At 60.5% G+C, this 12331-nt stretch overlaps 1 protein-coding gene across 1 annotated transcript in view; it reads right to left on the reverse strand.

Annotated features, from left to right (window-relative positions):
• DOCK6 (dedicator of cytokinesis 6) overlaps nucleotides 1-5852 on the reverse strand; it is a 49401-nt gene extending 43549 nt beyond the window's left edge. Inside the window, exon 1 of the mRNA XM_065419614.1 lies at nucleotides 5809-5852. Coding sequence (XP_065275686.1) covers nucleotides 5809-5852 — 44 coding nt within the window. The remainder of the gene's footprint in view (nucleotides 1-5808) is intronic.
• Nucleotides 5853-12331: the final 6479 nt, after the last annotated feature.

Here is a 12331-nt window from a genome sequence, read left to right on the forward strand (position 1 = left end):
TGAAAGGAGACGGGCGGGCCCTGCCCGGCTCCCCGCGCTGCCAGGCGGCCCCGCACCCGGAGATCTCCCCACGGCGACGCAGACACAGCTGCAAGTGGCACCTGCCTGCACAGAGAGCAGGCCTGAGCCCGGCCAGGAAATCCAGGGGGGCGGCAGTGGGGGGCGGGGGCTGCTGTCGTCTCCCTGCTTCCTACTTCAAACAACGACTTTATCTGCTTAACGTCACTTAACCCCTGCCAGGCCTGTACCAGAGTGAGGGGGAAAGGGGGGAGCTAGTGCTTCGAGGGGGGAGTCAGGACTCCTGAGTCTCTCCAGGCTCTGGCAGGGGAGTGGGGTCTAGTGGTTAGAGCAGGGGGCTGGGGGTCAGGACTCCTGGGTTCTCTCCCAGCTCTGGGAGGGGAGCAGTGTCTAGGGGTTAGAGCAGGGGGCTGGGGGTCAGGACTCCTGGATTCTCTCCCGGCTCTGACAGGGGAGTGGGGTCTAGTGGTCAGAGCAGAGGGCTGGGAGTCAGGACTCCTGGGTTCTCTCCCGGCTCTGACAGGGGAGTGGGGTCTAGTGGTCAGAGCAGAGGGCTGGGAGTCAGGACTCCTGGGTTCTCTCCCGGCTCTGACAGGGGAGTGGGGTCTAGTGGTTAGAGCAGGGGGGGCTGGGGGTCAGGACTCCTGGGTTCTCTCCCGGCTCTGCGAGGGGAGCAGGGTCTAGGGGTTAGAGCAGGGGGCTGGGGGTCAGGACTCCTGGGTTCTCTCCCGGCTCTGACAGGGGAGTGGGGTCTAGTGGTCAGAGCAGAGGGGCTGGGGGTCAGGACTCCTGGGTTCTCTCCCGGCTCTGCGAGGGGAGCAGGGTCTAGGGGTTAGAGCAGGGGGCTGGGGGTCAGGACTCCTGGGTTCTCTCCCGGCTCTGACAGGGGAGTGGGGTCTAGTGGTCAGAGCAGAGGGCTGGGAGTCAGGACTCCTGGGTTCTCTCCCGGCTCTGACAGGGGAGTGGGGTCTAGTGGTTAGAGCAGGGGGGGCTGGGGGTCAGGACTCCTGGGTTCTCTCCCGGCTCTGCGAGGGGAGCAGGGTCTAGGGGTTAGATTTCAACTTTTCAGTGGGAAAAGAAAATATCAATCAGTCAAACCAGCAACTTTCAGCCCCAACCTTCCCCCTCTGAAATGGGGCCGTGGCCCCCTTGAGGTGGAGCTAAGAATCGAACCCAAGTGTCCGGGGCCCTGCCCAGCGCCTTCCCCGCACACCAGGCCTGAGTCAGCTCCGAAGTGCTCGCGGCTCCGCACTGCTCCGACACCCGGAGGCCCCCGCCGAGGCAAGAGCAGAGCTCGCTGAGCGAGCGACGGGCTCTGGGGGGAGCTCCCTGCCCCGCCAGAGGGGAGAGGCCCCCGAGCGTCTCCAGGCCAGCAGCTCAGAGCGGGTACAAGCGGCTCCCCGGGGGCCCAGTTCTCCCAGCGAACGGAACAGCACAGGCCAGCTGGCGCCAGCCGCCCGGGTTCCTCTCGTGCCCTCCACCCTCGCTCCGGCCGGGGACTCAGCCCAGGGCCCCAGCTGGGCACCCCTCTGGCTGGGGCTGGCAGTGCCAGGCGGTGCCACCCACGCGACTGCACGCTACTGCCAGCTTGGCAGCTGCTGGCCCAGCCTCCCCGGCTCAGCCCAGCTTCCTGGGGAGCCAGATGTTTTTCCAGCCGGCTCCTCGGCCAGGCTCCCACGCTCCAGCAGCGGGGCGGGTTCCGGGGGGGGGGGGGGAGAGGAAGGAAGGAAGAGCAGTCGTTGGGGTGGCCGGCTAGTCCAGTGCCCCAAGCTAGCCCAGCAGGGACCCCAGCGTCCCGGGACTGCAGGGCACACAACCACGCTAGGGGCTTGCGGCTCAGACCCCGGTGCAGACAAGGCCTGAGGGTCACAGCCCCCCACCCACCCCCCTGGGAAAGCCGACCGGACCCCGGGACAATAAAGCCAGCGACAAACCACCCGAGTTTTTAACCGCGGGAGTCCTGCAGGCAGGTGTGCCGGGCCCAGCGCCCCCGTCCCACGCCCAGGGGCCGCTAACGCCCGGGCCCAGTGGGGGGCTCGGCCCTCTAAGGAAAGTGGCGCCCCCCAGCTGCAGGGGAGAGACAGCAATGACCAGAGCCGGGATTTGGTCAGGACTCCAGGGTCCCTCCCCATCGCTCCCGCGTGCCAGGGCCCCGGGATTACAGCACATGCAAAGGGTGGTTCCCCCTAGCACCAAGCTGGGGCATTGGGCCCCAAAGGGAGAGAGAGCGCCCCCCCCAGCACAGGCGAGAAGCAGCAGCCTGGGGAACAAATATTTCCCGCCGGGCCGGAGTCTAGCAGCCAAAGACCAGCTGCTCCCCGGGGTCCCCTCGGGCCCTGGAGGCCATGAGGCCAGGCGAGTGGTCCGGCCACGGCCAGCCTTCCTGCCCCCTCCCCTCCTCCGGGCCAGGCCCAGCTGCCCCTACCAGGGGCAAAGGGCAGGGGAAGGGGGGCGGGGCCGTGACTGGGGAGGATGCAGAGGCCGTAAATAAGCTGCAATCGGCCCAGCCCTGCGGGGGGAGGGGGATCCGTCCGGCTCCAAGGTGCTGGGATCCAGCCAGGAAGCCTGGCAGCGACGGCAGCGCAGGAAGATGCTTTGTGGGAGAATCCGTGCGCTGGCTATGGGGGAGGGGGAACCCAGCCGCCTGCAGCCCCACAACAACACCGGGCCCCCTTTAGCTGAAGGCGTCAGGCCCCAAGTAACTCAACGGGAGCTCGGCGCCTAGATCCCTGCCTTGGCTCTTATCCAGCATGGGCCAGGGGAGATCATTCACCCCCCCTTACAGACGGGGAAAACGAGGCAAAGAGGGACGCCTCGCCCGAGGTCACCAGGATCGGTTTGCCAGATTGTGAGCTCCTTTGGGTCACAGCTAGGGACTCCGTCCGCCCCACAGCCTGGGAGTGAGGGGCGAATGGGAGGGGCGTTCCTGGGACTAGCTCCGAGACAGGCTCCAGCCGCAGGCTGAACAATGGTTTATTGATGGGGACTGTGATAGCACCTTGGAGCCCTGCGATCGCTGTCTGGAGGGGGGGGGGCTCCCCTCCTGTGCCGGGTGCTGTCCTGGGCTGGGGGGGCTCCCCCGCTGTCCCTGCCGGAAGGGGCTCACAGTCCGACTAGACAAAGGGGTGGGGGGAGGAATTTTATGCCCATTTTTGCAGCTGGGGGAACCAAGGCCGAGAGAGTGGAGGGGAAGGATGGTGCAGTGGTTGGAGCGCTGGCCTGGGACCTGTGAGGCGCCCAGATGGCACAGGGATGGGGGCAGACAAGTACCTGAGACAGGTAAATGAAGAGACTTGCCCAAGGGAGTCTGCAGCCCGAGCAGGTCCCAGACCCGTCTCTTACCCCCTCAAGCTAACCCCACGGGACGGGTCTGCCCGCTGCCCCCCACTCGGAAACCAGGGGCACGCGCAGCCGCACGCCCTGCTGCCCGGCCCAGCCCAGCCCGCCGCGCACACATCCGCCACCGGGAGCCTGGCGAAGGAAAGAGGAAGCCGAAAGCAGCCACAGAGGCGGGGGAGGGAGAGCCCAGGGCACTGCTGAATTATTCACACACCTGTTCCCTGCTTGCTGCCAGCTCATGAGATGACCCCAAGGCCCCGGCATTGTCCATTTCTCACACACACACACACACAGATCCTGCTCTTACTCCTTTGGTTATTGCCGGGCGCTGAGCTGTGTTGGGGGGGAGGGCGTTGGGGGGGGGGAAAGACGCGACACAAATCCAAGACTCCGGCCACAGAACAAAACCGACACAGTCCAACATCCACAAACTGCTATTTAAATATGAATGGGGGCACGGGCAGGCCCAGCTCCTCGCCTTCCACCTACGAGACACGGGCACTTTGCCAGAGCATCAACCCCACACTTTGCGAACTACACACCCCCGCCCCCCAAGCAGGAAGGCAACAAAGCCCAGCGATTAAAAACTGCAGGGCCAGCTCCGATCCCCGCGGGAAGAGCCAGGAAATGGGCCAGAATTTCCTTCCGCGGGATGAACAATGCTCCCAGCGCGGGGCCGGCTGAAGGCCGGGAGGGGAGGCGGCACCAGTGACCATTGCCTAGGGCAGGTCTTGCCTGGACCCAGAGGGTGGTGGCACGTTAGGCACACTCCAGTTAAGATCCTGGGGTATACGGGGCACTTGTCATGTCACCGCGTTACCTGGCCAAGTAAACTCTCGTGGGGAACCGAGGGCCGGTCCACGCTTCCCGGTGATCAGCTCAGCCTGTCCGCACCAGGCTCCTCGGAGGGGTCAGCCAGCACCCGCTACAGGCACCCTCCCAAAGCAGCGTCTACACAAGGCTGCAGCTGTGCCAAGGTTTTGTGACGGAGGCGAGCACCAGCGAACGCTGGGCTGGTAAAACCCACCTCACCCCAGGGCACCCCCCGGAAATACCCCGTGTCTCCCGTGCCACAGGCAGCCTGGTGTCTCGGGCGCCGACCCAGCCCCGGGCAGCTCTAGCATTTCACGACGGGACACGCCTGGCACAAGCACGTGCAAGAAGTCACCGATGCGCCTTACAAGGGGAGAGGGGGGATTCCTGGCTGCCCCCTCCCCCCGCCACCTTCTGGGGCTGCGGCTCAGCTCACTCCAGTTCTCAGCCCCATCGGCGCCCAATCCCACATCTTTGGAAAGAGGCGAGTGTGGGTGACTGGCAAAGGCAGGAGGGATGGTCGGCTCACACTTCCATCGGAGGAGGAGGAGAGGGGAGATGCCAGCTGGGACCCCACAGCGCATGGGGTCCCTCCCACGGACCCACCCCACCAAGGCCGTGCTAGGAAGCTGTTCAGGATTCTATCCCCCTCCCCCAGTGCACATCCTGGGGACCCCCCCACACCCATTCAGCCTACGCTTGGCAGGAGGGGGCCCTGCTGGGAGGTGGAAGCAGGTTTTGGGGAGCACCAGGCTATTGGCTGTCAGAAGGGATGGGGACATGGCACCCCCAGTGCATAGGGAGCTGCAGAGCTCAGGGATGCCCCACAGGGGAGGGATCGGGGGGATCAGGGCTGGGAGTGGGGGCACCATGGGGTTAGAGGGGCTCATGGGAGGCAGAGAGAGATGCACGGGGATGGGTGGAGGTGCACAGACTGGGGTGCCCATGGAGTAGGTACAGGATACCACAGGGGGCAATAGGGGGGTTCTGCTGGGGCTGTGGGTTGGGGACTGGGTACCCTGAGGCTGGGGGACTGGGTGCCCTAAGGGGGCAGTGGGTGCCCTCAGTGGGTGGGTGCTAGGTACCCTTGGGGGTGCTGGGTGCCCTGGGTGCTGGACGCTGGGTGGGTGCCCTGGGCAATGAGGGCTGGGTGCCCCAGGGAGGCTAGCTGGGGCATGGGCACTGGGTGCCCTTGGGGGGACTGGGTGCCGGGTGGGGGAGGTTGGGCGCTGGGCGCCCTCGGGGGGGGCTGTCTGGGGGGGCACTCAGTGCCCAGGGTGATGGGTGCGTGGGGGGGTGCCCGGCACTGGGTGCCCTGGGTAGTAGGTGGGTGCTGGGTGCCCGGGGGGGGGGGCTAGCTGCGGGGTGGGTGTCCTGGGCAGGTGACTGGGGGAGGCTGGGGGGGGCAGGATGGGTGCCCCGGGGGCGGTGCTGGGGGGCACTGGAGGGGCAGGATAGGTGCCTGGGGGGGGTCTCTGGGTGCCCGGGGGGCGCTGGGTGCCCGAGGGGGGTCTCGGGGGGGGGCGCTGGGTGCCGCGGGGGAGGGAGGTTGGGTGCCGCGGGGGAGGGGCCGGGGGGGCGCTGGAGGGCACGGGGGGGGCAGGATGGGGGCCCCGGGGGGGTCTCTGGGTCTCTCACCGGTTGATGCGCTGGGCGAAGGCCCGTCGCTCCGGGGCCGCCATGTGGTTCCGTCCCGCCGCCGCCGGCTCCGCTCCGCGCTGGGCGCCCCGGGCCGGGCCGGGCTGGGCAGGCGGGGCCGAGCCGGGGGCGGCACCTTCCGGGTCCGGCCGCCGGGACTGCGCCGCCCCCTGCCGGCCGGAGCCCTACAGGGGCAGCGTCCCCTATAGAGACCCTTATAGACCCCCTATAGACAGAGACCCGCTACAGAGACCCTTCCCCTATACATATTAAGAGAGAGCCCTGTACAGACACCGCCCTTATAAAAAAACAGCTATAGGCAGAATCCCCTATAGAAATGCACCCATAAAGACAGAGACACCCCATAATGAACTCTGTAGAGAGACCACTTCCCCCATAGAGAGCCCTCAGAGACAGAGACCCTTATAGGGCACCTATAGATGGACTTTTCCCCTCTAGGGAGACCCCCTATATAAACAGTGCCTTTATAAAAGACACCTATTCATAGAATCATAGAATATCAGGGTTGGAAGGGACCTCAGGAGGTCATCTAGTCCAACCCCCTGCTCAAAGCAGGACCAATTCCCAACTAAATCATCCCAGCCAGGGCTTTGTCAAGCCGGGCCTTAAAAACCTCTAAGGAAGGAGATTCCACCACCTCCCTAGGTAACCCACTCCAGTGCTTCACCACCCTCCTAGTGAAACAGTTTTTCCTAATATCCAACCTAGACCTCCCCAACTGCAACTTGAGACCATTACTCCTTGTTTTGTCATCTGCTACCACTGAGAAAGGTCTAGATCCATCCTCTTTGGAACCCCCTTTCAGGTAGTTGAAAGCAGCTATCAAATCCCCCCTCAGTCTTCTCTTCTGCAGACTATTAACAGCATCATCCCCTATAGAAATACATCTGTAAAGGCAGAGAGACCATTTCCCCTAGAGAAATCCCATAAAGATGGAGACTCCCCCCTTTCCCCTATAGAAATAACTCTGACCCTATAGGGAGTCCCCCCCCCATACTTTAAGGCGATCCGACTCCTCGCCCGCCTGTGCAAGGAGTGAGGCTGGGTGTTGTTTATTCTGTGGGGCTGGTGGGTCGGCCTGTTATTAGCTGTGCTGTATTATAGGGCAGGGCCCTGTAGTACCAGGCGCTGCCCAGACCCGGACCGAGATCACGGCCCCATTGTGCAGTGTGCTGCCCAGACAGACATTGAGAGACAGTCCCTGCCCCAATTAGCTCACAGTCTAAAGAGACAAAGGGCGGGAGGGGAAACTGAGGCACATAGAAGGCAGGGGATTTTCCCAAGGTCACCCAGCATCTCAAATACTGCCTGCAGCTCTGGTCACCCCAGCTCAAACAAGATATATTAGAACCGAGAAAAGTACCGTGAAGGGCAACACAGATGATGAGGGGGATGGAACAGCTGCTGTGTGAGGAGATTACAAAGACTGGGACTGTTCAGCTTGGAACAGAGATGACTAAGGGGGGGATCTGAGAGAGGTCTGTAAAATCATGACTGGGGTGGAGAAAGTGAATAAGGAAGTGTTATTTACCTCGTCACATAACACAAGAACCAGAGGTCACCCAATTAAATTAATAATCAGCAGGTTTAAAACAAACAAAAGGAAGTATTTCTTCACACAATGCACAGTCAACCTGTGGAACTCCTTGCCAGGGGATGTTGTGAAGGCCAAAAGTATAACTGGGTTCAGAAAAGAACCAGATAAGTTCATAGAGGGTAGGTCCATCAATGGCTGTTAGCCGGGATGGTCAGGGACACAACCCCATGCTCTGGGTGTCCCTAATCCTCTGACTGCCAGAAGCTGGGACTGGACGACAGGGGATGGATCAGTCAATAATTGCCCTGGTTTATTCATTCCCTCTGAAGCATCTGGCACTGGCCGCTCTCAGAGGCAGGATCCTGGGCTAGACGGACTATTGATCTGACCCAGTACGGCGGTTCTGATGTCCAGACCAGTTGCCTCCCAAGGCCTAGTCCAGCTCTACCCACCAGGCCCTGCTGCCCCTTTCCTGATCGGTAATGCGCTTCTGGGCTCATGTCTCTGGATGCCAGGCTGGGGCTGCCTTGTATGCAGGCTGGGAGACGGGTGGGCCGGGCCGTGAATGCCAAGGTGGCAAGGACAGGTAGGTGAAGACGGCCTGGACTAGAAACACAGGAGAGGCCAGAGTTACACATCAGATGAGAGTGAATTGGGATTTTCCCGCTCTATAAATTAAATGAATGGAGATATCCTATCGCCTAGAACTGGAAGGGACCTTGAAAGGTCATTGAGTCCAGCCCCCTGCCTTCACTAGCAGGACCAAGTACTGATTTTGCCCCAGATCCCTAAGTGGCCCCCTCAGGGATTGAACTCACAACACTGGGTTTAGCAGGCCAATGCTCAAACCACTGAGCTATCCCCCCCCTTATAGATGGGATAAGATTCAATTGGAAACAGGAGCGGGCAGATCTATAGATCAGATGGGATCAAATTAACTTGTCTTGGATTCGATTACAATAGAACGAACATTTGCACTGAGCAGATTGAATGAGCTACAGACAGGGTTAGTTACAATGACTCGGACTGGGGGGGCCCATCTAGCCCGGTATCCGGTCTCCAACAGTGCCAGCTGCTTCAGACACAGGACCACAGAGCCCTGCAGAGGCAGTGGCAGGAGACATTCCTTCGGGACCCCGGGCAGCTCCGGGCGGGCGGATTCTCCAGCCAAACCAAAAGCTCTTTTCAAACTCTGTTTTCCCAATCCTGAAATTCTTTCTATTAACACGGGGACAGATCCTGAGCTGGTGTCAATCGCCCGAGCCCCACGGATTGATACCAGCTGAGGATCTGGCGCAAGAAATCTGCCCCACAGCGCTGAACGGGGACCCTCATTCTCTTGACGGTAGGATATTGGCAGTTGAAGCCAGACACAATCCAACTGGAAATAAGACACAAATCTTTCCTGGGGGGTGAGTAAGCACGGGGGCGGGGGGGAACTCCCCAGAGAAGTGGTGGATTCTCCGGCTCCTCGTGGCGTCCCCTCCAGCCTCGCTGCCCGCCTGGAAGATGCTTTAGCCGAACACAAGCAGCTCAGCACGGGGCACCTGGGTGAAACGGAACCGTCTGGGCTGTACAGGAACTCTGGCTAGACGCAGGTGGGCCAGGCAGCCGGTGGGCCCCGGCCCGGGCTGGCCCCTGGGAATGGAGATGGCGGTTGGGTTGCCAGGCACGGAGGGGGCCTGTAACCGAGACACGACAAGGGGCAAACGGGGCGGTGATGGCGCCAGGATAACGCTCAGCGGTGCCCTGGGGTACAGCGAGGCACCCGCTGACCTCCCGCCGCAGGGCACCGGCTTTCCAGGCCCGGCAGGAAGATGGAGAAACATCCCCCTCTAGTGATGCTTTGCAGAACAGCCGCATGAACCGCAGGGGTGTGTTGGCCAAGCTCGGGGTGAGATTTTCCCCTGCTCCAGCCAGCAGCGGCCCCACGTCCCCGGGCAATAGCTGACAGCTGCGGAGCCATCTGCCCTGATTCAGGTCAATGTTCACAGGCATCCCGGAGTGGTGTCAGCTGCACAATCAGAGCAGGGGCCCGTCTCTGAGAGGGGCCAGGACCAACTGCTCCGAGACACCCTGCTGCAGAAGGCAGAGGTGGGACATCCTGCCAGCGGGGACAGCTCCTTCCTGACCGCTCCCCACCAAAGGTCTGCTCAGGCCCTGAAGCATGAGGCTTTATAACCCTTCCTAACTCACTCTGGCTTCGAATGTTCTCGTTAAACCAAGAGCCCAGTGGATGTAAGAGAACTCAGGACAGGGCAGCAACAACATTACGGCCGGGTCTGGTTGTGTTCTGGGGGCCTGATCCCCTCCTGGGGTAAATCAGCCTCAAGCCAATTCAGTCAATAGAGCTGCTCTGATTCACAGCGGGCCAGGATCCGGCCCCAGACACTACAGTGATGCATGTTAGATAGATAGATAGATAGATAGATAGATAGATAGATAGATAGATAGATAGATAGATAGATAGATGGGGTGTATGGGGATAGATAGATAGATAGATAGATAGATAGATAGATAGATAGATAGATAGATAGATGGGGTGTGTGGGGATAGATAGATAGATGGGGGGGTGAATGGGGATAGATAGATAGATAGATAGATAGATAGATAGATAGATAGATAGATAGATAGATAGATAGATAGATAGATAGATAGATGGGGTGTGTGGGGATAGATAGGTAGATAGATAGATGGGGTGTATGGGGATAGATAGATAGAGGGGGTGTCTGGGGATAGATAGAGAGAGAGAGGGTGGGTGTCTGGGGATAGATAGATAGATAGATAGATAGATAGATAGATAGATAGATAGATAGATAGATAGATAGATAGATAGATAGATGGGGTGTGTGGGGATAGATAGGTAGATAGATAGATGGGGTGTATGGGGATAGATAGATAGATGGGGTGTATGGGGATAGATAGATAGATAGAGGGGGTGGATGGGGATAGATAGATAGATAGATCAAGGGGTGTTTGGGGATAGATAGACAGACAGACCGAGGGGGTGAATCGGGATAGATAGATAGATAGACAGACAGACAGACCGAGGGGGTGTTTGGGGATAGATAGACAGACAGACAGACCGAGGGGGTGAATCGGGATAGACAGACAGACAGACCGAGGGGTGTTTGGGGACAGACAGACAGACAGACCGAGGGGGTGAATGGGGATAGATAGACAGACAGACAGACAGACAGACCGAGAGGGTGTTTGGGGATAGATAGACAGACAGACAGACCGAGGGGGTGTATGGGGATAGACAGACAGACAGACCGAGGGGGTGTATGGGGACAGACAGACAGACAGACCGAGGGGGTGTTTGGGGACAGACAGACAGACCGAGGGGTGTTGGGGACAGACAGACAGACCGAGGGGTGTTTGGGACAGATGGATCTATCTGAAGAAGAGCTCTGTGTAGCTCGAAAGCTCGTCTCTTTCACCAACAGGGATGATTTAGTTGGGAATTGGTCCTGCTTTGAGCAGGGGGTTGGACTAGATACCTCCTGAGGTCCCTTCCAACCCTGATATTCTATGATTCTGTGAACAGCAGTTGGTCCAATAAAAGGCCCTCACCTCTGTGTCTCTCTAGAAAGTTTGGTAGATTCTTTACTGCACTGAAATGAAATTCAGGCCCTTTGACAGGTTTCCAGATGAGCAATCCCACAGTCATGAGTCACCTTTTCAAACTCTCGACGTACCCTCTCTGGGCCTCAGCTTCCCCATCTGTACAGCGGGAATAATAATCCGTTCTCCCACCTTCTGTCTGTTCAGACTGTGAGCTCTTCAGAGCAGGGGCCGACTCTCTCTGTGGCTGTGCAGCGCCCGTGGTACGGGGCCCTGATCTTGGTCGGGGTCTGGGCAGCGCCCGGCACAACGGGGCCCTGATCTCAGCCAGGGTCTGTGCAGCGCCCGGCGTGATGGGCCCTGATCTCAGCCAGGGTCTGTGCAGCGCCCGGCGCGACGGGGCCCTGATCTCGGCCGGGGTCTGTGCAGCGCCTGGCGTGACGGGGCCCTGATCTCAGCCGGGGTCTGGGCAGCGCCCAGCACCATGGAGCCCCAATCTCATCCATCTCCTAGCAGTGTTACCAGAACACAGATAATAATAGGTGGGGTTTTCCAAAGCTCCTCTCCCCAAGTCTCCGGGTAACCTGCGCTCCCCGCGGGCTCGAGGGAACTGCACCCCACGTTCCCCTGGGCCGATGTTCGGCTGGGCCCAGAGCCCCGCGGAAAACTCTGCCCTCACCTCGGGAAGCAAAGCGTTAAAGCCGCGAGTGTACAAGCCAGTTGCATGTATTCCCCTCCCCCTGCCCGGCTGGGAGTTCAGGCGGGATCAGGTGGGGAGGGCGATGAAGTCCCAGAAGCAGGCGCAACTCCAGCCCAGAGAGCGGAGACTGAACCACGGAGCCGCAGCTCACTGTTGTGCAGGTGGGGAGCCACACCCTGTGGAAAGGAGACACCCACCCACACCCACCCACCCGCACCCACACACCCGCACCCACACCCTGCACACACACCCGCACACACACACACCCGTGCACACACACACACACACACCCTGCACACACACCCTGTGGAAAGGAGACACGCACCCACACCCTGCACACTGACCCGCACACACACACACACACACACACAGAGCAAACTTCCCAGCCACCCCTCCAAGAGGTAAGAGCTTTTTGCGTGGCCAATACCTGCATTTCTCTTGCTTGTGTAGCCAACGGAGGCCAGGTCCTCTGCTGTAGCTTGGGGAAATCAACGGAGTGGTGCCCGTCTTACGCTAGTTGAGGATTAGGCCCTGGGAGATTCAGGCCTGGGATGGTGCCGCTTGGCTCATCCCTTGTTTGGACTGTGCCCGCCCAAGCGACAAGGGCCTGGGCTCCGAGGGGCCGGCGGGGGCCAACGTCGCTTCATGTCCTGCCTGGGCGCTGGGCTGAAGAGCGTGTCAGGGTCCAAGCCGGCCCG

This window comes from Emys orbicularis, chromosome 19 (genome assembly GCF_028017835.1).
Source record: "Emys orbicularis isolate rEmyOrb1 chromosome 19, rEmyOrb1.hap1, whole genome shotgun sequence".
NCBI classification, from domain to species: Eukaryota; Metazoa; Chordata; order Testudines; family Emydidae; genus Emys; species Emys orbicularis.